The following is a 27,767-nucleotide window of genomic DNA, read 5'->3' as shown; positions in this document are numbered from 1 at the left end:
TTCAAACATTAAATACATTCACAAACAGAGGTTATACTGTCTGTATTTGTTCTCCTGAGTTAATACAATAATAGCTAACAAAAGTGCTAATAAATAGTTTATATCACCAACTTTCACTCCGTGGGGTTAGGTGCTCATTAATCTGATTTAATGTCAGACAGCAGAAAAAACAAATGTTTCTTTTTACACAGCCTGGGTATATCTCTGTCTAACTGAATATCCATTTTTTTGTAACTCACAGTAACCTCACAGGCTTTGGGGAAAAAACAAGTGGGGAGTAGGGGGACCTACGTCATTTCCGCTTGGAATATTCTAGCGGATTTGTTACTGCTGCTACTTTAAAAGAACGCGCTTAAATAGCGGTCACCAACCACATAGACAGGTGGTCTGCTCACTGCATTCATTTGTTTATTTAACGATATCGACACAGAAAACAGAATAATATTAAACGGAAAGTATTTTGCATTTCAAAAAGAAGAGAAGAAGAAATAAATTAAGTAGCCTACAATAAATTTTGGCATGTAGTGTGCGCGCATTTTTCACGCCTCCGTCATTTGATTAAAGTAAAGTAAGAAAACTGTGGAGCTCCTTTCAGGTAAGATAAAAAAAAACAAAAAAAAAAACAAAACTTTTTTTCTGAATAAACTAGAACTGTTTTCTCACGTCAGATATGAGGGAATACTTTTAGAGCGCAGTTTCATAGGATTTGTTATGGCGCATTTGTGCGTCTTAATGATGGTGTTTGGACGTATTTTTTTCTGCTGAGGGAGGTCTGACGCTGAGGAGAGCGCGGTGCGCGTTACAACCTCCACCAAAGCGGAAGTTTTTATTTTATTGTATGTTAAAACTGTTGTATTTTTGTTTGTTTTGTTTTCTTTCAGAAAATAGAGTGTTGTGCACCTAGGATGATGTGGTGTTTTTTTTTTTAAGTACAAGCAGTTACAACGCTAGGGGTGATTGTCATTAGAACCATTTTTTCTAAAACTACCTACATGACATATCTCCCAAATTTTGTTATTTATCCATTTAAACACGTTTTTATTTATTTTAAGACACGTTTGCTGTCTAGATATTGTTAAATTTAAAAAGCACAAATGTTTAAGTCTGCACAACAATAACTGGAGCTTTGTTTTTCTTTCAGCTGCTGAGTTGTGAACCATGATCCTCCTGACCCCTTCCTCTGGTAAGTCCTCTAGTCTCATTTCAGCTCCTAATCAGAACTACTGCACAGTAAAATAATTCTGCTTGTGGTTCTTTATCTGATGTATAGGCTTGTTGAAATAAAACCTATACATAGTCATATTTAAACTTATGTTTTTTACAAGAGAGGATACAATTCTACATATAAATAAATTATGATAATAAATAAGTAAAAATAAAAAAGTCAACTGTACAAAAAACTACTTTAGTTTCCACTTCTAACATTGTTAGATATCACAAGATCTTTTAGCAGTGACCCTTTATAGCTACCCTCTTTGCACAGGTTGCCAGTAACTTTATCCTGGATATAGCTAAAGTCAGCAGCCCTCCCTATCATCATGTGATCTGCCACTGTAGAGATTTTCACTGTCTTTGAAAATCTCTAATTTCTATTGGTCTTGATTCATATTCTAATCATCTAAGAAGTTGAATTTGGAGGTTTCTTTACTTAATAATTAGAATTTATACAGTAGAAAAAAATAATTGAATTTCTTGCAATCAATTTACACATAATGATTTATAATATATGATTTTCAGTTCTTCTGTTGAAGTATTGAAACAAAGAAACTAATTTATTGAGATACACCTGCATAATGCATTTGATAAATATGGTCCTAAATGCATTTAGTGTCCATTTCATTGATGATTATTACAATTGTGTACTTTGTCTGTTTGTTGCATTCATTAATAAACAGAGAACAGTTGGATGACAGATGCGTACAAACTGTAAAGTTTAATGTTTTTATAGCTAAGCCTGTCAGCTGTTTGATAATATGTTTAATTAATGAAACTCTTTGATGTGGCAATAGTGCAGTTTAATAAAGAAAATTTAGTCTGTTTAGTTAGCTCAGTGAGTTCATTTGTGTTTGTTCTGGTTGTGGACTCTGAGTTGAGAGTTTTTCTTGTTTTTCCATGCACTCTCTTTAGCTGTTACCTGGTAACATGGCAGGGTATTACATAACAAGGGTCTACCCATCATGCTTTGCACTAATTAGGCAGGAAGCCAGGAATAGAGACTTGTTTGGTTCTGGATTTGTCTTTTGCTTTTAATATCTAGCCAAGTGATCACAATAACCCCTATAGATTTTTATACACTTATGCTGGCATTCACTGTGTTTAAAGTTAAAATATATTAACTTCTGTTGTGCAACTACTATTGTTCTGTTTTCCTATAAAAACAGTTATTTAACATGCCAAGTGGTAACTTTAGGATAAAGTCCAACATGAGATTAAAAAAAAAAGCATGCTGTCAAGTGAAAGTTGTTGTTGGCTGTGTGCTTTGTCTCATACACTGTTTTCTTTCAGATGCATTCGCCTGGCTTTGGAATCAAAGGAAGTGCAGGGAGAAAATCTCGTGAAGGGTTGCTACTGCAACAATAAAAAAAATATTTTAAAAAATTGCAGGTCAATATCTGTGCATACTCTCTTGGATCAGCACCATGACTTGAGAGAATACAGTTAGCTTAGAAGCGAGGAGTTTGAGAAAACAGAATATTCTTTTCCCTTATTTATGTGAGAAAATAAAATAAACAAACAAACAAACAAACAAACAAAAAAGAATAGCATATGCATAGTATTTGTGAGGGTAATCTTTTGGCTGGAATCAGGCAGTCTCAGCAAATTTATATCTTACTGACAATAATCGTAAATGGTGAATAGTAAATATACATACTGCAAATTAATAGCAGTATGTATCATTGCTCATTAACTAAAGATAAAGCTCTGTGGAATAAAGTTTTCAATTCCTCCTGCTTTCATACCTTTTATATGCTATCACATGCTAGCAGTCCCAATGTTATCAGGGAAAATGTACTCAAAGAATATTCATTTTTATTTTTTTTTTATTAAAATTATCTTTATTGTTGTTTTGCTTGTAGCTTGTGGTATGTATGTTTATTTTAATATATGTACTAATTATGGTTCATAAGGTGAAGATTTATTTGACAATTTATCAAGTAAGAGAAAGGATATATGGAGAAACGTTGTCTCAATACAGTAACTTGGAGACATAGAAGTAATGACATAAAATAAATTGATTATTCGTTTAATTTCTAAGGCAGTCAAAGTTAACTGACTTTTTGCTGTTAAAGAGTGTAACGAAGAAGGAAAAGTCACACTAAAACTCATCTTCTTATCCATGAAACTTTATGCTCACAAATAACACCTGCAAGCTGTTCAGTCCAGTTAAGCATCACCCAGTGCAGTGGCATAAACAATGTTGTTTTGTTTATTCCCTCAGCTTTGGGTTGTTCAATCCCTCACACCTATAAGCTTAATAATCTTGAGTTAAAGTGTTTTAAAAAGATAGTCAGTTTTTAAAGCTGACAAGAGGGTTGTCCACCTCATTTCAATGTTGTTCACTCACCATGTGTTGAGGATTTTTGGAGAAAGTAGTAATGCTCACTCAATCTATTTCTGTATTCCTAATAAGCATCCACACAGCCATTTGAAATAATCTAGTTAAAAAGCTTTTTCTCTTTACAAAAATGTTTTCTGTTTACAATATGCACTTCTACATTCAATGCCATCTTTGACATATCATAGCACCATTCCTATTTTAGAGACGCATGGCTCCAAAGACCTATTTTGTGTGAAAATAACATAAAAAATTTCTATTTGCTTTGAGAACAAATAAAGTATGGACTGTGACCTAGGTATGTAACATTTTAAATAAAAAAAAAAAATCATATGTCACTTCAATCTAAAACTTCATTTGCTTCATTCTTAGCATTTCTCATCTATTAGAGACATGCTAAGAATTTCTCAAATAGATGAGAATTTCCTGGGCTTTAAAGTTGCTGTCTGAGAAAGTTCACAAAGCTACACAAATCAATTGTTAAAAACAGTTTAGAAGGAAATTCAACCTAATAATAAACATTTTTCCAGTAAGTGGCCCAAAATCTAGGAGTCCAGCTTCATACTACAGCAAAAAGTGGCACAAATTAATATTAGGTTCACCACATTCTGTCTTTACTGCCATTGTAGCTTAAATCCAAACATAAAACACAACTGGATGTTAGATTTTCAGCACAAAAATAGAATAACTCAGGAGGAGTTGAATCCTTTTTCCACAGTCCTGTGTTTTCCTATCCTACTGTCGCTTCCTCCATTAAAGCCCAAGTCCAAGTGCTATTAATTGATCTAAACAATCAGTCAGCTGTTTGGGCGCTGCTGCCACATCCTTTTGCTAGGTCAGTGTTAACAGGCTAATCGATCTCATGTTGTGTATGTGTCAGCTTAGTAGGTCCGGCTCTCTGTGAAGGTAGCCAGATCTGTGTGCACAGTAACCCTCCACACGTTGTTAGCTTTTCCCCCACACCAGCATATTGATCCCCAATATATTCATTTGTAAATGCTGACCAGTAACATGTACTTTCTACAAATTAGCACATGTTCTTGCATGTCATTGTGTTTAAAAAAATCTTTTAACACATGCTGAGATTTTCTGAATAATTAAACAAAGATTGGTGTTGGATGTAAAAATGTAACTGGATGAATGTATCGTAAGGTTGATGTCCGTCCAATAAACAAACAGCTTGGTAAGTCATACTTCTTTTACATCAGACAGGGTCATCAGTTTGGGAGTAATGTTTTCTATCCCTATTAACTAGTGTGTAATATTCTTATCCTGTAATCGGTGATATACTGGAGTATTTACAGCACCTAACCCTCTCTAAGGATTGATTCAGACTCAGATAAAATCAGTAAGCTATTCCCATTGAGAAGGTCGGCTGTTGTGCTCATCCGATCAAGGTGGGGTGTTGTTGATTCAACAAGAACTGCTACTAACTGCTGCTGTTGTTTGCTCTCAGATTTCTTCCAGTATGCCAACAAGCTCCTCCTGAGCGATCATGCTACAAGGCTCCAAATCAAGGAGTTTGCACGGAAAAATGCTGCTAATGCTCTCTCGATGGCCAACATGGTCATGGGCATGGCCTCCATCCTCAGCAGCCTGAATGGGTGAGCAAACACACCGTTAATGGAGTTTATGATCTGAGAGAGAAGACAGGCACAATAGAGCAAACTCTATAGAAAATGAATGTGTCCACGCAGAACAATCAAAGTGTGCTCAGTAGGACCAAGGCAAAAGACAGTGAAAAACTGAACATAGAATTTAAATTAAGCATTTAAAAAAAATTATCATACCATTTGAACCTTTTGTCTCACTTGTTCTGTTTCCATTACAAATGTGCGAAAATCTTTGTCAATATTGTGCTGATGTCATAAATTACAATTTCACTATTGTAGTGTTTCCATTAAATAGGAATTTAAATTGAAATCATATCTGAATAAATTTGATCCTCGCCAAGGATCAAATTTGGATGTCGTCTTCTTCATGGTTTGTGCCAATGGCAATATCTGGTTGTTGATCAGGTGATGCAAGTGATACAAAAAAAGTGTTTCCATTGCAGTTTTGGAAAATAAACCAATTTTATTATGGCCAAAACAAAAAAAACCTGATACAAAACGTTGCGTGCTAGCTGGAAATGAAAGTTACTGTCACAGCATGATGTCATTACCAATGTGTTTTTACATTGGTGATAGCATCATGTTGGTCAGGGTGATTTTCAGTGTTAGTTTTCCACCTGACATGACCTTTTGCATGCAAACTAAAAAGTAAAATATCTGCACCTTTTTCCACACTTTCTCTGTAGCAAAATGAGAAAAAGCTCAAGACCTTTGAGCACTTTGCAAGTAAATTGTCTTCACTACATTCATCAACAACATGTTGCCTACATAAACAGAATTAACTTTTGAGACTTGGCATACATGTTACCTTTAGAAAACATGCTTTCCATCAGCAAATGGAAGAACTTTACTCTGACTTGTTTTGTTCAGGCACCATCATGCGGCATGTTGGCTGGTTCTGATTGGGTACCTGCTAGATTTGGCAGATGGAGCGGTTGCCAGGCGACTCAATGCCTGCTCGGCACTGGGTAAGTGGAAGCTTGTGGTCAATAAACTTTTACCAAAGATTAACTTCAGTAGGGCTGTTGGCAGTGTCTGCTTCAGTCTTTTGTTTGCACTTTTCTAATTTGGCCTCACTAAGGGATTCAGTGAAAGGAAACTCTGCTTGTGAAAACCTCTGGTTACTCTTACAGAGCTTCCGAGATTACAATCATGTATATTTTATATAATGTCATTTGAACTCTTTTAAAAACCTCTCTACTCTTTTGGATAAATAAGCTTTAAGTGTTTGGAATAGATGTAAATCCACATTTATAATTCAAAAATATTTTAAATAAACTTTGTAGTTGCTAAGTAGCAATATAAATAACACCTGCATCTGAACAGTGTCAATATTATCCCCAAAGCTTAAAATAGCTCCCAGGTGCATCATTGTTAGCTGCTTTTTGTCTCAACAAGCCGTTTTCTGCATGACTTTGCAGGTTGCACATTGTTGTTTTTGTCAAGTGAACAATCACTTTCCGATTAAGCAGCCTAAGTCTATGGCATCCAGTTCCAATTGTCTGTTTTATCCTGTTGCTTTGGCTTCTCTGCATTTCTGAAATTGCTAAAATTGTTGACCCCTGGCTGCGGGATTCCAACCCGTTCATTCGAGGGCTGCAGGCTGAATCACCTCATCGTCATCCGCTGAAAACATGCTATGAGCTCCTGAGGGATAAAGAGACAAGCGAGCGGAGAATGTTGTTTATTGAACAGCTGTTTGTTGGGCTGACATTGATGTTTCCCGTTTGATATTTTTGCATGTAACACATTACTATCACATGGCAGGAATGCTGTCCATCTCCACCCTGAAAAGCTGAAAAAGTAGCAGAAGTGCCTTGCAAAAATACTTATACCCCTTGAAACACCGTTTCTCAAACTACAACCACAAACTTCAGTGTATTTTATAGGAATTTTATGTGAGAAATTACATGACGAAATGAGGAATTTAAGTTTTATAGGGAATGAAATATACTTGTCTGAAAGTGTATTTTATTTTGACTGACATGACATAAGCAAATAATATTGTGGAACAGCAAATAATTGTATGGAATCAATTAATGCATGTCCAAAAGGTAGGGGGCGCTTAGTGTCAAAATTTGAATCCAAAAGATTTAGCAGAGAGTTTATTGATATTTAAATAATTTTTATCACTTTTATTCCATCCATCCATCCATCCATCCATCCATCCATCCATCCATCCATCCATCCATCCATCCATCCATCCATCCATCCATCCATCCATCCATCCATCCATCCATCCATCCATCCATCCATCCATCCATTTTCTGTTCACCCTTGTCCCTAATGGGATCGGGAGCACTTTATTACATTGAAATGGAAATGTCTAAAATCTGCTATATATTACCACTTAATAAAATTTTGAAAAATCTAAATGGTAAATCTAAACCTATTAAATCTAAATTTAAATATTCAATCTAAATCTAAACGTTACATTTATACTTAAATGTTACATCTCAGTCTTAATTCTAAATCTAAATTTAAATCAAAGTACGAAATCCATAACTCAAATCTAAATCAACAAAGCAATTAAGAAAAACTGTAAGTGAAGTCCAGGTGTCAGCAGTTGTGATGTTTTGTTTTTCATGTCTAGGTGCAAAGCTGGATGATTTTGCTGACTTCACCACCTTTGGGATCGCCACATCTCTGCTGCTGAGGACGTCCGACTTGCTGGACAACGTCCTGTGCATATGCTATGTGCTGTCTGTGTTTGTCCGTCTCTGTTTCTTCTCAAGTGGTGAGTTATGATAATAAAATGTTTACACTAAAGTCTGATCAAGTTCAGAATTCTTAATCAAAGCACACTTTGGTTTTGTATCAGGTATTCCGTTTGTGTATCGCGGACTCCCCTGCATCTACTCGTCAGCCATCCTAGCCAGTGCCTCCCTGCTATCTGGAGGAAACCTGAGCGTGCTGCGGGTCATCACAGTGGCCATGATCCTGTTTATGATCAGTCAGAACTTCTATCCCCATGACAAAATCCTGGAGTCCCAGACATGGAAGAAAGTAGTGTACGCTGGAGGTAGGGTCATTTAAAAATCATAATAGCTTCAAAAGAGTCAAAAATAAAAACAAAAAATTCTGGCAGTCTTGTGGAAATTTGACCATATTAGTCCATGGAATATTTTGGGCTTGACATTGTGGCTCACTGCCCAGGGCAACAAAACTTAGGGAGTGCAACAAACATTCAAATAAACAAAATAGCAAGTTATTAGTGTGCTCTTTAACTGGCTAATTATGGTGAACCTGTCTGTCTGTCTATCTGTCTGCCTATCTATCTAGCTACCTAGTTATCTATCTAGGTAAATTATTAAAGGGCTATTTTGTTATTTATTCTGTTTCAGACAGACAGACAGAAAGTTAAATTAATAGATAGAATTTTTGACATTCAATTTCTCATTTTCCTTGATCTTCTCTGTTTCAGGAGTTGCCATGGTGTTCTGTTCTCCCTTCCCCCCTGCGTGTGTGTACTACCTTCTCTGGTCCAGCTCCTATATTTTGTTCCCCACATCACTTTGGAGCTGCAAACTGTAAAGTAAAACATGGGTTTACAGACTGCTGTTGCTGCTGCTCCCTGTTGTCATCGGAGTATCCAAGATGGAAAAAACACTCGTTTATTCATGAGAAACAGTCTCTCTATTTCACCTTTTATTTTGATGTGACGCCTGACTGAGAGGACTTAGAAAAAAAGAGCTAAGATGGATTGTTTTTCAGTGTTACTGGTGAAAATTAACATGTATTCTGTCTTTTTTGCTGTATTAACACCAATCAACCAATATGTGGCAGGCTCTGAAAACAGAATATTCATCAGGTTTGCCTCCATGTTTTATCTTCTTTCATCAGTATTATTTATCATCAGTGTTGAGAACATGTAGCAGCAGGGGAACATCACTTTGTTCTAAAAAGAAAACTTTCTATAGGACAAAAATAACACATTTTATTTCCTTCATGTTAACTAGTTTTATGTGCTTTTACATAACAGATAGTTCAAAATGTGTTTCAAAATGTCAAAAGGTTTCTCTGCAGGAAAGAACCTGTGACAGCAGATCTCTGCTGCATTTATTTATACATATGTGACTGGGATTTTTTTTGCAAGTCTGACTTCTTGTTCCATTATAAAGGGATAATAAATGTATGGTAGTTCAAAAGAACTGATTTAACATAATGATTCTGTTTTTCATAATATTTTATTTGCTGTTTGAACATGTCCATTTGTTGTCATAACTCCCGCATTTACACATTGCAAACATTTCTATACCTACAAACTTTCTATTTTTCTTATGTCTATGAAATGCTGTGTTAGTTTCCTGGAATTTCCTCTGTATCTGCCTCTGTTTTAGGAGGCATCATAACAACACTGCATCATTCATGTCTTTCTCTGACAAATCACTGATTTCACTTTGAGAGCTTTTAGTCAATTTTCAATTGTAAATTAATTCCACATGGTGAGGATTTACTTCTTTGAATTACATTAGTAGGTACTTTAAATACTGTTTCTGATGCCATCTAGTGGACATGGCACAATATATCACCTTTGCAGAAACAGGTGAGAACTATTGCCAGTCTGCTTTAAGAGATTTATTTTTTCTTCTTTGTAGAGCATTTCTTTGTAGTAGGGATTCTGTTTTTGTCACTACTTATTTAGTTTCAAAACGTGTTTTTTTGCCTTTGCACTGTGAAGGAAATTGAGAGAATATAGTGTTAGGTACTGCTTTGTCCGAAAGCCTAAAATTTAAGCAAAGCATAACTGGGTGAAATGTGTCTGTTCTGAGCCTTGAAAGATCTGGTTTTCCTTTTGCTTCTTAATTCAAATTACTTAGCTCATCTTTAAGCCATAAATTGTAATTCGTTCAGTTTCAGATTTAGAGTAACTTACAAAGGAATGGTTCTAATGTGGAGAATCCTGGCTTTTTGATTATTGATTTAAAATATTAATTTCAACTTACTGATAACCAGCTCTGAAGAAAGTCTCCAAGAATAACATACAGACTTACTGCAGTACATTTGACAGAGCGTACGGTTTTCCAGTGTGGGTGTTTTTGGTTTTCAGAAAGTAAAAGCACTCTAATGTAGAACATAGCAGAAGGAAAAACAGTATATTTTGAGAAAGAAAGAAAAATATTTAAATCTTTTTGTGAAGTAGGATATGTGCATTTTAGGCTGTATATTTTGAAAATAAAAAATGAGAATGAAATGACTTTGTGTCATCATGTGTAGTCATTATCATTTCAGTGAATAACAACTTGAGCATGACTATTAAGTTAGACATTTTTAATTGCCTGTAGATGAATTCAAAAAGTGCCTGCTGGGAAATGTCTTACTGTGTTAATCCTATTAAGTAAATTTAATTCACTGTCTTTTAAAATTTTTTGACAGAGCAGCGCTGGTTCTCTTGTACCTTTGTTGATAGTCCATATTTGCTCATTTAAAACTACACAGTTTTGATAGATAATGACACACCAAATTAACATTTGTTAATAAAATATATCAAAAACAAACCTACGCATGAAAAAAGTGAGATTTTTAACATTATTTTTCCAAAACACCCTAAAATTAACTCCTGAGAAAGCTGCAAAAATACATTCCTTGAAGTCAAATATTATATTTAGGGTTTTGCATTTTCACAGTAAGAAGCCTTTAAAACGATCACCTTTACGTAAACAGTGAGCTGAGCTAAGGATGAAAGAAAAAGGAAATTTTGAGTTTGTGTGATTTGCTTTCTCAGCCATCCTTCTGCCCTTCTGCGTTGCTCCTGTCGATACTGAACTGTATCAAAATCCCATCTGCAACCTGCCATTTGACACCCACCTCTGCTGCCTTCTCCATCAATACTGAATCCATTCTGCATCTTGAAAATGCCAAAACCACTCCAGACACTCAAACTCAGAAGTCTGGGCCAATTAATTCAATTTCAAACTAGTTTTCGTTTATTTGCTTAGTTTTCCTGGTAGAATGGTTGAAGCATACTGGTCTATGCTATGTTGTTAGGTATTCCTGAGGGCAAACCCAATTACAGATAAACATATCAACCATTGCTGGGGGAAGAAAGTGAGCTGATAGGCTGATAAAGATTAAGAGAGAAGCAGACATGATATAAAAAGCCATGCTCACATCTGCTGCTGCCTCTCCAGTTAGAAAATTAGACTGGGATTAGAAAACTCACATAGCTTGCTCTTATGTCTGTGATTCGTTTAAAAAAAATGACTCAGAATGAGCCAAAATGTTGCCAAAGGCTTTAAGTACAACAAAAAGTCATGTTCTCATCACTTTGAAAATATGAAAAAACTCTGTCTGGAATCAAACGTTCAGTTAGTTTTTTTTTTTTTTTTCTTTTACCATGATGCCCAATGGGCTGGTTTCGTAGTAGCTTGCAAGACCTTTGTCTACTATTCTTCCTGAAAAACAAAACAGGAGCAAAACAAAAAGAAATAAAATAATCATTAGGTTCTGTAGCGTTATTGGTAAATAAACCAAAAACAAAACTCTATTTCTTCGTTGTGGCTCAGGCTTAATTCTGCCTATAACAGTTTTCTTCAAGATTTTTTTTTATGTTTAACTCCCTATATCTTCCTCTCTACTCTGAACAGTTTTCTTGACCATACTGAAGTTGCCCACAACATGTCATGATGCTGCCACCACCATGCTTAGAAGAATTTCTGCACTTTCCAGTGAAGATATTGAGGTCAAGCTCATAGCAAACTTGGACAAAAACGTCTTTACTTGATGTCTGAAGCAGCCAGTCAGACGTCAGAGTCTATATAGAAGCAGCTCTAATCCCGTCCACTTCACTTCATGGGTGAAGTAGTTCAAATTCATAAATTTAAATTCATAATGTGCTTCAGCACACGACTGTGAAATAATTCATAAAATAAAAATAATTGAGGCTCATATAATTTTATTTTTATATAATTATGTTATTTCTGTATTTATTAAATAATTATTTCCAGTGTTTACTGTAATTTGGCACTCTACACTTTCCATATCTGACCTGAACTAGTTACCGCTTTACGTTACTGCCACGAGATGGCAGCAATGTACAAAAAAGACAACATAAGGCATCGATGTATTGTTTTAGTTTTCCAAACTGCTCTCATGAAAGTTAAATTAAGTTAGAACGTTTTAAACCGGTCAAAACGCAGCAGTGTATTGTTTCGGGAAGGGATCACAACATTCAACCAATTAAATACGAGACTCTGAGCTTTACTGTTGCACGTGTAAACACGGGTTCCAAGTGCGGGAATTTCCGTATGGACAATACTCCATGGAAACGAAACGCAACCTTCACGCCCGCCTCTGGTCACCCGCCATTGGCCCGATCCAAAATGTGCTGAGTCCGCCCCGCAGGCTGCAATTGGACAGAACTCCCTGCCGTCAGGAGAGAAACGCGGAAAAGGATATATATATATATAAAAGTTATGGAGCGAAGCGTAATCGGATCACGTCTGTGGCATACTGCTGCGTAGTTTTCCAGCATCAAAAAGCATCCCACGGTGAGCGCGGAAAAGCAGCGTGAGAGCGCAGAGCGGGAAGAGGAGAGCCTGTGTGAATGCGAGTGGGTTCTGCTGGCCGATCGGGTCAGAAGAGGAGGGCCAGGTGTGTTTGCCCGTATCTAGGGGTTTCCTCGTTGATGTCACCGTGGAGGAAAAGGAGGAGGGAGGAAAGAAGGAAGAACAGGTGCTCTGGGTAAAGTTACCTCTCTGAGTTGTAGAGACCAACCTTTACGAGAAACTAGTTTTGGAAGTTTTCCTGAAATTCCTCTCCAAACCCTTTCTGGCAGGATTCACTAATCTCTTGGAACCAGAACTGGAGTTTAGCATATTTTTGGGGCGCAGGATTTACGCACAATCTAGGCTCGCGGTGGGCTCATCAGCAGTGGGAGTGCGCTGGTTTTTGTTTTCCAGGTGCTGTAAACTGGGGTGGAGGGGGGAATCGAGCCGCCCCAGCATCAGAAGCAGCGCTCCCGCTCCACTGCGGCACTGACGCAGCTGGTGTCACGCTCCAGACGATGCTCCTGTAATTCAGAGGAACGATCGCGCACACAGGGAGCTCGGAGGGGTTTCACAGAGAAGGATTTTTGTTTATTTCTCCCTCTGGAATGGAATACTACACAAAACACAAGGCTCAACTTCTCTGGCCCGGAATGATCGAGCCGTGCGTCAGAGCGCTCTGAGGGTCCAAATAGGATTTTGCTTCTGAAGAGGACGCTTGTTCCCCGGGACTTCCAACTCCTAAGCGACCCCTCAAAAAGCCCATCAACCGGCGATGTCCAAGACACTGAAGAAGAAAAAGCACTGGTTGGTCAAAGTGCAGGAGAGCTCCGTGTCCTGGGGGGGCTCCGTGGAGCTGACCGCTGTCCTAGAGGTGCGAGGCGGCGCCGAGCTAGGAGAGTTCCCCCACATCGGACGCGTAATCCCGGAGGAGGTGGTGTGCCACAGCGGGCGGCTGCCCGGCAGCGGGGACGTGCTGCTGGAGGTCAACGGCACTCCGGTGAGCGGACTCACCAACAGAGACACGCTGGCTGTCATCAGACACTTTCGGGAGCCCATTCGCCTGAAGACCGTGAGACCAGGTGGGTGTCCTCTCGTCATTTCTCCACCAGCTGTGAAGAGGGTGTACAAACTGAACATGGGACTGATGCTGGATGAATAAGATGCGCTCTCTCTGTCTGTTCGCCTGTTGCTGCTGTTGGTGAATTTGCTTGCGTGTGCGCCCTGACTCATATTGCGGGTATAAATGGGGGCCGATCATTATAGTCAGAACTGTTTTCACTTAATACCAAATACAATGCCTTGCCAAACATATTCTTATTCCTTAAACTTTTCCCTCCCCTCACATGTATTTTATGGGTCAACATAAAGTGGACTACTGTGAAGTAGAAGGAAAATAAAACATGGTTTCAGTTATTTTTTTCTCGTAAAGTTCAAGTATCTGTATTCAGCTCCCCTGAGTCACGTTTAGCAGAACCACCTGCTTTAGTTGCAGCTGCGGGTGTTTTAGGGGAATGTCTCTAACAGATTTATAGACTTTCCCCCCAATGTTCTTACTGTATGGAAAACTTCTATAATCACAAATTGTTCATTCTTTCCACATTTTCTCATTTGGATTAATGTCTGGACTTTGACTAAGCCATTTTATCATGGATGTGCTTTGATCCAAATCATTCTTTTGTAGTTCTGGTTGTATGTAGGGTCATTATGCTCAATGGAAAATCTTCACCCCAGTCCTAGTGTTTGTTATTCTTTCTTATCATCAAGCTCTGTCGGGTTTCTGAAAAATGAATCAATTAGGCCAAAAAGTTCAGCTTTAGGGCTCAGCTTGCCAGAGCACCTTCTTCCACTTGTTTGCTGTGTTTGCCATGAGGCTTAGCAAAAGAACGTGACTTCGTACATTTAACTTCTTGATGCTCTGAAGCATCATTTAGGCCAGATTTGAAAAGGTTGTCCTCTTTACAATTCCCACCTGGTTTGTGCAGCTCTTCCAGAGTTACTATTGGCTCCTTGACTGCTTCTTTGAATAAATGTCTCCTTTCCCAGCTGGCTGGATGGTGTCAGTCTTCTTACTAGGTTTGCAGTTGTACCATACTATTAACTATTTTGAGATGGAGGATTCAACAGAGCTCTGTAGGATGTTCAAACCTTGAAATATTGTGTTTATTACCTCGCTCTGCATTAAAGGTCTATCTCAGACATGTCTTCTTCTGCTTTTTAGTCTTTATGATGGTGTTTTTTTTTTCTCTGATGTTCTCCAACAGACCTCTTGGGTCTTCCACAGAACAGCAATATTTCAACTCGATTTGAATTACACACATGTAGACTATAAACTAGATGTTTCTGAAGGCACTTGGCTACTGTGTGTCTAATTTAGGTGAATCAGACGAGAGAATGCATTCTTTTCAGGTATTTATTTTAAAAGAATTAATTACAATTTTCTTGTTCTGCATCACAGTTATTAATTCTGGTCTCCTATCATCATGATAAATTATGTTGAGATTTGTGGTAACCTGACTAAAGGGCTATCAACATTTTTGCAAGGCAGTATTTTGTTCTTCATAAAAATGGAACAAGCTGACTCTAAGCATGCTCGCCCTGTAAAATTTGTCTTGATGTAAAAGTGCCCTTCCTATCTGTGACACGCATTTACTTAAAAATCCAGCTTGAAAGTTTATTGATCTGCCGCTTTTTATTACCGTTTCTTACTTACTGGCTTGTAATTCTTCCTGTATGGCCCTGCAGACAAGCCTAATGAATAGCATGGCACTAAATGTGCCATAGCATATCGACGGTCAAACTCCAGCAGTCATTGGGGCAGGAGGCAGGTGTGTGTGTGTGTAGATAGATTTAATAGAGGCCCTGCTGAGTGTGGCACTTTGAAGCCTTGTCCAGAGGATTTGCTAACGGTCGCCTTCCCAGCACAGACGGTGTTGAGGTGTCCAAGTGTAATTGAATCAATCAGGCCCATGTACTTAAATCCCTCAGGATGTTGCCAGCTTGGCAGCAGAGTTTGACACTTTCACTTCCAGGTATTTCCTTTTGGAATGTTGTTTGGCACAATTTTGGCTGGAAATTTTGCTTTGATAGAAGATTTATAATTTAAATGCCAATGCTCTGAGATTGGATTCATAACTTAATTACTCTTAAATTCACTCGGCTGGGTGTCATTGATGTGTTTGCTCATGTCTGGTAAAGCGCTGCCTGCTTGCAGAGCCTTTAACATTTTCTTTCAATCCGACGTTACATAATATTAAGTTAAGCGGCACTCAGAGGTCCCCAGCTTGTTTACCATTGGTTCCCCTTTTTCCACTCGGGACTGTGTGTTTAGATCTCTCCGTCTTCTCGTTCATGATTAATGCATGCATCATCCATCATTGATGTCCGCCGCATGCCAGAATGAGGTGGCTGGTGGCTGGAGTGAGAGCGCAAAGCGGGCAAGTTGGAAGTGGGGATAAATGTAAGCTCAAGTGGGGAAGTTAGGCCTTTGTTGAATGGGATTAACGTGACTCATTTGTATACCAATCACAATGCCGTAAAAGTTACATGGATGTTTCTGACATTTTGGGTTATAGACCAAATAGAAGGTAGTTTTGAATTAGGAGGATCCCACGGTTTCAACATTTTTTACAAATGAATTTTGTGAAGCGTGTCATTGAGTTGCAATCAACCCCTTTGGGTGAATACAGCAAACTACAGCTGCAATTCTACTTGGGCATGCCAATATTAGCTTTGCCTTTCCCAGCAATTACAGTTTCTCAATTGGATTTATCCTCAGACTTTGACTAGTCCAATCTAACACATTTCCCTGTAGTTTTCCATACTCTGTCAATCTCTGCAGCTGTTTCAATGTTGCCAATAAACTTCTTTGCTGATTCTCTGATTGATACCCTTATTGCCAAGAAAATATGTATCTTTCCTAATAATTCTCCTCAAAATCTTAATAAAATACATTGAAGTTTATAATTGTAACATGAAAACAATAGAAAAAGATATGGTTTTATAAGACAGATGTACCTGCATTAAACCCTGTTGACTTTTCAGTTGGTCTCGCTATTTCCAATGCTTGGTTGTTTATCTTTTCATCTCTCTTTGGCTAGACTATTACTTTGGTAAATTAATTTTTCTCTGTTATGTAACAGATAACATCTGTTACCTTTTATTCTCACTAATTTTAGAATGTTATCTTTTATACTTAATGTTCTGCGATTCCACTTCCCTTATTTTTGCCAGTTCAACACAAAACTTTTTTTTTTTGTCCAGCCAGTACACTTTTTACCCACCTGCCATGATAATTACACCTGCAGATTCAAAACCAGTCGCTGTTTCTTTTTTTTTTTTACAGCTGAGACCTTTTAACTGTTTCTCCTGCGCAGTTGGGGCTGAAACCTGAAATGTGTCCTGCCTGGCGTTGGACCAGCCGACGCACTCAGCATGCAGCTCTTATCCTGTTAGGAAGGCAAGGAAATAGGCAGTAACCTTGAGGGGACGGTTGAGAGTATAGAGGCAGAATGATGGCAGACACTCTCAGAAGCTCAGGGACCTGAGCAGTCTGATGATTGATGCTAGCACAGGATGCAAATCTGCTTGTTTTTACCCTGTGGAGTTTAATGAATGAATCATTTAACTCTGAAGTCCTGGAGGACTCATGTTTTTTCACGTTAGGTCTACAGTAATTCATAAAAAGTATAATTTTTTTCCTATTTTGTGAGTCAAAAAGGACGTAATATACTCTGTGTATCAATCTCAGCACTCATTTCTGCAAAGTAAGGGCTTACCAGAACAGCAAGTTTCCTCCTCTGCAAACCTTCAGCTGGGGAAAGTGTTTATCAAATAACAAACTAAATAATTAACTGACTCTAAACTGTGGGTAGAGACAAACAGAAAGAGATTGGGAGTTTCTGTTGAAGGATGGCTGGTCTCACCCTTAGGAATAGGAAAGAATTCAGCTGTTGGCTTGTTTTGGCATCTGGCAAGAATGACTCCCAGTAGGCGTTTTTAGTAAGAGTATGATAGTGTAGCATAATAGTTTTCCTCAGTGACTTCATCCTGTCACCTTGTATTATAATTGTGCCTCTAAGTGTGGCATTAGGCAGTGATGCTCCTGAGATTTGTCACATTTTTAAAACTACTCCTTTGGTATAGACTTGTTTATCAAATTCCTTTAGAAAAGAAAATGTCAGGACTCCTCATGGTTTAGCAGTACATGCTGTATTGCTCCAGACAATACTCCCTGGTTTGATTCCTGATTCTGGGCCCTGTACTGCATATTCTTGCCTTCTCTCTCTGCCATTTTTCCTTTCTAGCTACTGATGAATCAAGACCACTAGTGCCACAGAATCTTAAAAAATTGGTTCTTATTTATTTATGTATTTATTTATTTATTTATTTATTTATTTATTTATTTATTTATTTATTTATTTATTTATTTATTTATTTATTTATTTATTTATTTATTTATTTATTTAAGAAAGTTTAGAGATGATGAACACATGTGTATATCCACTGACAATATCAAGATACACAAGTTCCATTTTTTTTAAAGAAACTTCTATACTGCACAAATTGTTGTCCATGTACTGTTCCTATATTTTAAACTCCCTTTACTGAGATTCAGTAATGCCCCTCCCCCACTTGTTGCTGCACACTGCCAGTCTTTTGGCCAATAGAAAGCTTGTATGTACTTCGCTCATTTGCAAGAAAAACAGATTTGTCTGTTTGTAATTATTTCTGGTTGCGAAAGACACAGACAGTCTATATGAGCATTAGTTACATCTTTCACCAAGATGGACCAATTAACAGTGAATGCAAGAGATTTGTTTTTCTAAGTTTTTGTGTTAACTTCAAAGCTACATTTACGGACAATTTCACACCAGCGCTTTTTGAAATCACATGCAAATTTGAATAACAACACTGAAGCACAGGCAATCAAAACATTGAAAGGGGTTCACATGTTGAGACTCTTGTGGTTGTGCAGCTGGGGGGTCTGTTTTGCCTCATTCTGCAGACTGAAACATCAGCATTCAGTCAAACATGGCGCAAAATCATACAGTGCAACATGCACCAGTAGGTTCTGCAACAGCATCCATCACATACTCTGTTCGATGATATTTCCTTTTGAATCCTTGACAATGACACACACAGATGGAATAATTCCAGATATTTTTTGAGCTCTCTCTTTTGGCACAGTTTGATAATATCAGTAACAAACAAGACGTCTGCCAGCACCTCTCAAATGCTTTCCCCTTTGTTGGAATCTCAAACATTTCGTTTGTTTTTCTTAATATGTTTTTGCCATCTGACTTTTTCCTCCAACCAAATAAAGCAGGAAAAGGAATGTATTTTTGCATCACCCTCTTTCATTGGTGGCTTACACATAAAGCTATCCGATGTTCTGAGCAAACCGTTAGCTTACCGTTATCTTTATTTCTACTAAAATAATACGTTTTAGAACAAAAATTGTTTAATCTTTTCTAAGGTCTTTTTATTGATTGATAAATATGGTATAAAACCATGTATAGTACTCAAATTTTAACACATTTTAAATCAGAAGTCTTCAGAAAGCAGATGCACACCTAAAACTAAACGGCGGTAAAAAAACCCCAAAAAAACATGCTAACCCCTATACTTTGTAGTAGCGATGCTAGAATTGGGAAAATAGGTTGCATCAAATACAATATCAGTATTTAGTGTTAGATAAATAATTGATGATTCTACTGCAAAAAAGATCATATTTTTCTGATAGCTTCTGTCATCACAGAATTGACGTTTTTCTTTTTGATGCACTCTACCCTGTCTCTGTGCTACAGCCTAAACATCATGCTGTCATTTGCAAAGTTTTTCTATTTAAATTGGTCTCGCTCAGCATCTCTTTTCCTATTTTTTATTTCTATCCTGTTGGTGTTATGTTGATGTTAACACTTTATTCTTGCTATCTGCTGAGCAGCAGAGCTGTAATCTCACAGTTTCTGTTAATGTGGTGCCCCATGGTGCATCCAGGGCTGCAATGACTAAGCTGCTCTAAACCAGCACAGAGGAGCTTTCAGTGGGTCTCTGCTTCGTGGATTCTTTTCCCTTTGGTAATGGATCTTTTTCTGGTATCACCTCCAGGGTCATGTCACAATTTGAATTTAGTTTTTCTCTGGTCTTTTTTCTTTTTTTGCTATTCCCATGCAGGTTTGAGTATATTTGCTAGGGAAAAAATTGAGACTTTCTTAAACCTAGCAGAAGGATGCCAGCACAATTAAGTGGGACTCACACCCTTCCAATTTGCTCTGTTGCATCTTGTGTTTTTGTATGTGCACTTATGCATATTACAAATTTCCATTCATGTCTTCTGGTTTATTCCTCCAATTTGTTACACTCCTTCTATACCTCTTTTTTAGTCATCTGTTTGCCTTTCCAATCTGCCTTCAATGTAAAATGGGGCTTGGCCTTCCTGGAGACAGAAGCAGTTCCTGTCAATGCCTAGTCTTTCAATCTCTGAGTGGTCTGCTGTCTTTGGTCCTTACCAAGCATGGGAACATAAGATGATCTGAAAAAATGTAAAATCTATAATTAAACACAGGATTTAAATATGTCTCTTTTGGTTTTTCAGACTGAAAAAAACACACACAAAAATATTAATGCCTTCTATGTTGTCAATTACTGTTAAACAAATGTGGAGTGGGAAAGGAAATCAGATTTTTCAGTATTCAATATCTTCCAGTTGCTGATCAGAGTTGATTTATGGGAAATTGGCATATTCCAATCTGTTGTTTATTGCTGGATTTCTAAGTGTTGACTATTTACTGCCATAAAGACTAAATTGCCTCAGAAACCTTTTGTCCACATTTATCTAATAGCAGTGAACTCCTGCATTTACCTTCCTTTTGTCATCCTGCGCATATATAATTGCCGATTCTCTTTCATAGACTTCCACAATATTTTTTGTGTCTCTAGCAGATGGCAGAGTTTTTCTCCAGATGTGCATCAAACACTACTGTACTGTCCGTCATTAGTCTACCTTATTAATTGGAGTCCTTCAAAGCCGCATTGCGGTTTGGAATCAGCCGGCAGCAGAGACGGCATCTTCATATAAACCATGGCTCTCGCTGGCAGGCATCAGGACTTGGCAGGCAGGTTGTTGGAAGAGGGGGAAGACGAGTGTGAGTGCTGATTCACAAAGGCTGCCTCTTTGTACTCGCTGAGTGGTCATGCTGCGATGTCAGCAGCAAGAGTGTCTCCGGGTTACTGCCAGTGGAAATGGACAGTGCAGTTTAGAGATGAAGATGCGCACACACACACACACACACACACACACACACACACACACACACACACACACACACACACACACACACCCACACACCCACACACACACACACACACACACTCACTCTCTTTCCCAAAGAATCCTTCTTTCCCCAGCTTGTCTCCTAATTGGCCTCTCTCTAACATAGTCGTCTATGCAGCTGTTTATCCTTGTGATATAAGATGAGATCAGCTTTCTAACGGTGCAACAACATTGCAGGCACCACAGCCTTGCTGCTGCCCATACTCAGCAGTCTGAACCTCCACTGAGGCATCCCACAAATGAGATTCTCTTTTTGTGTTTTTTTTGCTGAGGGGGTTTTGTACATTTTCACTGGAAGATACAGATTGTTGAAGATGATTTTCAATGTTGCCAGGTCAACCTGCTCTCACACCTATCATGAAAATAAAGTTAACACTGTCGGAAGAAGAGTGAAAGTTATGGGTTTTCAGTGTCAGTAATGTGTTTTAAATAAAGTCCAAGAGAGTGCAGAGATGTAGGATGTGATTTAAAAGGAATATAACTTCTATGACATGTCTCAGTATTTCTAGTTCATTCAGCCGGTATCAGAGCAAGACGTTCAGCAGATAACAGGACCTGGCTATCTTGAATTCACTGACTGGAAAGAAAAAAAGGTTGATTGTCCCATAGACCGATCATAGCTGTTTCATATCAAGCTGTAAATAACATGTTTCTTTTAACTAAACATTTTTAATTACATTTCCTGAAAACAAGACTTTAACCGCTTAATATTTGAAACCATTTTTAAGCTTTCAAATAGCATCACAGACTTCTTTTGGTGTTCACTGATTGATCCGGTTGAAATTCCTCCGAAGAAATTGAGGCTAATGGGAGAAATACAAGATGAAGAAATGAAGGGAGATGAGAATTGAATGGAATTGTGTTGGAAGACAATGGCCAGGCTACGTTTAACCAGGTGAGGGAGGAAAAACTGTTTAACAGGTTCAAAGGAAAGAAAATGGGGTCAAAAAAGGTAGGAGTCTCATTGCAAGACTGAGCACAAGGAGAAAGAGGTAAAATGCAGGAAAGCGCAGGCAGAGAGGGATGTGAAAGCAATAATAATCCAAGGACTGAAAGTGATTATGTTACCATTAATCTCTATAACAGTATTGATTCTTCCCTGTAAGTGTCTTAAATGATTATGGTGGCAGTTCGTCAAACCAGCAGTTTCTATTTCAAACCTGGAGAAGAAGCAGTGTTTCTAATCATAGCTGCAAGCATGAAGGATCATAAAAACTCCAGGTAAATTGGAATTGCTATCCCTCTGTTTCAGTTCTGTTTCAGGCAACACAGAGAGAACAACAGCTCTTATTTCCACAATTGCTGCCGGGGCATCTTTATTTAAATTTTACTGCCATACCTCTCTCTGACAATGAGAGTGGGAGCTGCTGTACTGTTGTTTAGACTTTGTTTTGGGAAGGATCCCAAGAGTTTGTTTTACTGGGCATTGATAGGAGTGAGACAAATGGCTTGTCTGTGTAAATTGGACATGTGCGTTCTTCTGTTCGTCCAGTTGAGATCTATCTCTACTCTCGCTGTGATAAATCAGCTGAAAAGACCTAATCTCAGAGTTCAGTCTTCCATTTGGCTGCAGTTCTTCAGACTTGGCTCTCCTCCCACACTTGATGGGCCTGGGTCAGTGTTCGCTCTGCTAGTGCAGCGCACTCTCAGGTGTTTTCGTTGTGGCACTCCACCTCAAAGAATCGATTTCAGCCCATTCAGCTGGTGCCCATGACAACATCTCCAATCAAACAAATATTAAAGCCGAGCACTATCGTGTAACTATCTACCCCACCAGCTGCTCCCCTGGCCTCTTTTCCATATCACGGTTGCATTACTACTCCTGCTTTTCTGTAGGAGAATTGCAGTGGGAGCTTTCCTACTCTGCATTGTGTATTTTACTTCCTAAAATGAAAATAGAATGTGCAACTCCTTACTTTTGCAAGGAGTTGCACATTCTATTTTCATTTTCAGCGACATTTGACCACTTTACAAACACAAAGTTTGATGTATTTTGTTGGGATGCGTGTATTAGAGCAGCATAAAGTAGTTCACCATTGTGAAGTGGAAGAAAATTATACATTACCTATAAATAAAATCTCCACCATGATTCTCTGATACCTTAAAATAAAATCCAGTGCAGCTTGCTGCGATTAAACAGCTATGGTTGGGGAAAAAATTGCCATGACAATTCATGTTTGAAATTCTCCAAGAAAACTTATTAAATGCTGCAAAAGACTTTAGATTGGGATAGAGGTTCAATTTCCACTAGAATAATAATATACAACTGATGCTAATAGCAGATTCATGTCTTAGTGAAACTCTACATCTATATTCAGAGTATAATCTGTGAACAACTTTAATTCTTGCTGCTCTCACATACTGTCCATAAAATCTTACTGGACTTGAGCGATTTTGTGAAGAATAATAAGCTAAACTTTGACCTTAAGATATCTACAGATCTGCATTTGCTACAAGATTCTAAATATTTAGTTCCTGATTATAAACAATATGTACACTTTTTATGTTTTCATTCATAAAAGATTGTGAAAGCTTTTTTTATTACCGTATTTTTCTTCCACTTCATAATTAGGCACTAGTTTTTGTTGGGCTGTCACAAAAATCACCAAAAAATGGATTGAGAATAGAAGTTCTAAAATTAAAATATGTCCAAAAGCTAAAGGGGTGTGCATACTTTTGCAAGTCAACATATAGCTGTTTGTTGACAAGGTTAAGGCTTTAAAAAGTGCATTAATTAACTTAATACCTCAGACGAATTTCCCCCCTAATGTTAGACATGAGAGGTAGCTATTTTCCTATTTGGGTATGTTAGTAATGCATCATGTGTGCTCTGTAGAGATGAACTCCATAAAGACTTCTCATTAGAATTCATGGGTGTCAGAGTCTGAAGCCAGAAAATTTAGATTGCTTTCCTTTCAAAGCTGCCCTAACAGGTTATTGATCTGGCCCAATCTCATCCTGGTTAACGCAGCATCGCTTCCGGAGCCGCTGCACTCAGCCGAGGGCCCCATCCTTACGAGCAGCTGAGGACGCAGTGAGGACGTTTTGCAGACAGCATGCTTGACTCGCTGTCTGATTCATAAGGCTGATGCAGAGTGAAGAGGCTGTGCATTGGTTTCACCAGGCTGCTTTCTGTGCTTGCTGCATCTGCATTCATGCCCTATTTGTCTGGTAGTACACTAGTTTCAGGCCACAAATGGTGAGAACATAAAAGTCTCTTTTTTTTCCCCCCTTTGGCCTCCAGTTTGCAGCAGGTCCTTTGAGCATATATACTCAAGCGGTCACATGCACATTACTCACTGTTTAAAGAAAGCAGAAGGACGTGTGGCGCTGCAATCCTAACATTTTTGTGATGCAAACAGTGGAGTATCCGCTGGCTCCATTCACTCAGACCTGTCTCACCACATGCAGTCCGGTTCAGACGGGTTTCACATGAGAAGTACTGTCAGCTTTTAAGATAACCAGTTTATCCTGTTTGAGCAAAGGTCTTCATCAGTAGTGCTGCTTCCTAAGTCCAACAACTCACTGACCCTAAGACACAAGTAGAATCTGGCTAAATAAGAATATAATTAATCTGTGTTCTTCTTCAGCATTTCTTTATTGTTACAGTTTGTTTTCATATAATGTGTCAGATGTTTCTCTCTTCTTCTAACTTTGTTAGGTTGTGAAGTATTCAACCTCAGTTTCCATTTCCAGAAAGTAGCAATACTTTAAAGGAACAAGGGCCGATAGTGATGGTTTATTTCCTTGTACACTGAAATCAATTACAAATGGTTTAGATCCAACCATTTAATTCCATCAAGAGCATGGATGTTATATTATTTTCCCACTTTAAATTATTTTTCTTAACTATTAATTTTCCAGGATGGAATGATATTAAAACCAACACCTGCAAAAGACTTTAAAAACAAGCATTCACTGTACAAACTCGACTTAATGGTGGACATAACTAACCATTTAAATGGTAAAAACTATACATATGTCAAAAATGTATGACATCCCCTCTAATATCTTGAAATTTTAAATATGAGGGTTTGATTTCAAAGGGTTAAAACAGACTATGTGTTATGATTTTATGGAGAGTGTGGTCACATGCTACTTACTTGATACTGGTATACCCAACAGAAGCGAATGTGAATGGTTTTTTTTTGGTATTTTTTAAAATTGATAGCAAAGCTCTTGGTTTTAGTTTTAAAATGAACACATAACCAGAACCAGAACCAAAACCAAGCTTTATTCATAGATAATAGTTGCTAGTCAAACCCAGTTTTTTATGAGTTATTTTGTTGGAGCATCCAGTTTGTTTGCAGAATTTTAGCTGAAGTTGAACAAGTTAAAATTCATCCACCTCCAGTTATTGCATTCACTTTTCCCCTTGGGAGTAAAACAGTCCCACAGCATGATGCCACCACCCAATTCTTGACAGTTGGTTGTTTACTCTTCTAAGGTGTGGCAAAATAGCTGCTTATCTATCTTATCTGACTACAAAAATGCCTTTTGCTTGTCCATGTGGGCATCTCCAAATCTCCGTTCAGCTTTAAAAGGTCCACATTTTTTGCAAATTTTTCATTGTGGATAGTTAATTTTATGTGTTTCAACTGTTTCCAGTTCATTGCAGGCTTGAGCTTTGGTGGTTTCTTAGTTGTTATTCAAGATCCTAATTAATTTGGTTTTATCTGATTTTGAGACTGGTTTTTCATTCAGACTGTAACAAAGGGGTGGCTCATTTGAATAACTTGTACTTTGTTATAGTTGTTTGAAATAATTTTAAAACGTGCACATCTTGGCTACAAAAGTCTTTGTTTAATTTTATTAAAACCAGTTTCCTTTCTCAGATCTTAACTGAGTTATTTCAACATTTTTATGTTGAAATGTTATTTTAATATTGCAGCATGAACAATATGATATATTGTTCAGATTATGACCTATATCTGATATTGTTCATAATCTGAACAATATGACGTATTGTTCAGTCCAAATAGATGTAGATGTCTTTATTGGGTTTATAAAATAGAACATGCAATAAATGGTACACTATTTAGCCTGTCTTGTTGGAGTATGTAGCAGCCTGCATGGATGCAAAATGAAGGATTGCTGCAAGGTCAATTCCACAATGCAAGCGATTGTTCAATGTTGCAGGTTTTATAAAGTGCCATGAGATGATGTGTTTATTGTGAATTGGTGGATTAAAGTATGAACTGAATTTAATTTGAATTGAAGACTGACTGTATATATGTGAGTTGTACAACAACCTGGTTAACCTGGTTTAAACTTTAACTTCAGCTTAAAGTTCCTTAAGACGTTGCATCACTGTTGTCAGGTTACTGCCAGGGAGTGGTGTGTTTAGGAAGGAACGCTGAACATCTTCAGAATGTAGTTATCTTAAATAAATGACACACCGTTTAATAAGCTCCAGCTCAGTGTGTTGTTAGAAACAGGTGCTGGTTTTCTCAGAAGTTTCACATAGTTTCTATGTTGCCTCTCCCTTTTTTTTTTTTTTTTTTTTTTTGCATAATTGAAACCTTGGCAGACATTTCAATTTTGGTGTTTCTTGGAAATATACTACTTTTTTCTTTCTCTTTTTTCTGTTTTTGTTTTCTAGCTTGTTTACTTATTTATAAGGAAGGTTATGCATAAATATGCAGTTTCAGTACAGATGCAGGTAAAACACATTTTAAATATTGATTCAGACCGTGATAACTCTTTTCTTTTTAAAGTTGTTGAACACAAGGTTGGCCTTGGTAGGGGACACAGAAAACTCTTCTTTGAATTTTTAGGCGTTTATTTGACTTCATCACCCTTTTTATTACAGTGATTCAACTGAAGTGAGTCACACTTCTCTCAAGGTCCACAAATTGTGTGCCACTCAGTATCACATTTATGGTCTTAGAGTGGAAAGTGGATTCAAGGCAGTTCTGCTTTAGTCTAAAATCTATTGTGATCACTGTAAGGTTGTCAGTCTGCACCAAGAGCCAATCTCAAGTGGATGCATTGTCCTCATTCAGTCAAGAGGAATGTGGTCCAACTGTAATGTTGTACTGCAACTTTTTTCCTCTACTCTCATTGGTTGAAAAGAAGTGTGTTAAAACAAACTACACTCGATGTCCTAATGCAAAGAGCAATGAAATTAAGTTTCTGCAAAGGATCTTAAAGGGATAAAGGAAACACCTTGGCTTGGGAAAAATAGAATCACAAGCTTAGAGTTTTGGCTGTAAACAGGTCGAACATCTGGCTGTAGAAAAGGGAGCTGCAGCACTTTAATCTCTGAAGAGCTGTTGGCCAGCCTCGCAGTGCTTTTTATGACAAATTAGACTTTCTATGGACAGATCTGGGGCTTAGCGGGGCTGTTATGTAATGACACTGATACAACACTTGTGGTGAAAGGCTGGCTGGAAAATCAACACCGATACAGAGGGCTCAATGCTCACATACAACTGGACTCACAGGTATAAATGATAGATAAACTTCATATTCTTCTCAGCAGTCCCATAAGGCTCAAAGAAATTCAATTTGGGTTTTTACATTAATTTAGGAGCCCACGGTTTTGCATTTGTTGTAGAGTTACACGTTATTTGGAAAGCATGCCATTGAAACAAAGATTATTGTGGTTAAATGAGGTTTTCCTCAATCGTTTCCTTTCTTTCCATGACCTGATGACCCTACTACTTCCTGTAAACATCAGCACCTCAAATACTGAAATCCATATCAGAGGTGAGAATCAAAAGCATTTAGATAAATAAATAACTCCAACCAGCTTGACAAATATTTTATTTGCC

The 27,767-nt window shown here is 37.8% G+C and overlaps 2 protein-coding genes across 8 annotated transcripts in view; both read left to right on the top strand.

Moving 5' to 3' along the window:
- The first annotated feature begins 354 nt into the window (after positions 1–354).
- On the top strand, positions 355–10,790 carry tmem269 (transmembrane protein 269). Of its 4 annotated transcripts, none has more exons than XM_044120907.1 (7): positions 355–595; positions 1,142–1,183; positions 5,013–5,160; positions 6,040–6,137; positions 7,763–7,906; positions 7,991–8,191; positions 8,594–10,790. In XM_044120907.1, exons 2-7 carry the CDS (start codon positions 1,159–1,161, stop codon positions 8,701–8,703), a joined length of 726 nt encoding a protein of 241 aa, XP_043976842.1. In that variant the 5' UTR covers positions 355–595; positions 1,142–1,158; the 3' UTR covers positions 8,704–10,790. The 4 variants fall into 4 exon arrangements, with proteins under 4 accessions (XP_043976842.1, XP_043976861.1, XP_043976869.1 ...); XM_044120926.1 differs by having other exon boundaries at positions 2,506–5,160; XM_044120934.1 differs by lacking the exon at positions 355–595 and adding an exon at positions 2,506–2,604 and having other exon boundaries at positions 971–1,183.
- Positions 10,791–12,096: 1,306 nt separating this feature from the next.
- magi3a (membrane associated guanylate kinase, WW and PDZ domain containing 3a) overlaps positions 12,097–27,767 on the top strand; it is a 132,924-nt gene continuing 117,253 nt past the window's right edge. For 2 of the 4 annotated variants that reach the window (XM_044128652.1, XM_044128659.1), the window contains exon 1: positions 12,097–13,738. In XM_044128652.1, the coding sequence (XP_043984587.1) occupies positions 13,432–13,738 (307 nt within the window). In that variant the 5' untranslated portion in view covers positions 12,097–13,431. The remainder of the gene's footprint in view (positions 13,739–27,767) is intronic. The other 2 variants (XM_044128646.1, XM_044128638.1) reach the window with 1 other exon arrangement.

Source organism: Gambusia affinis, linkage group LG01 (genome assembly GCF_019740435.1).
Source record: "Gambusia affinis linkage group LG01, SWU_Gaff_1.0, whole genome shotgun sequence".
Taxonomy (NCBI): Eukaryota; Metazoa; Chordata; class Actinopteri; order Cyprinodontiformes; family Poeciliidae; genus Gambusia; species Gambusia affinis.
This window is presented reverse-complemented; position numbering and strand designations above follow the sequence as displayed.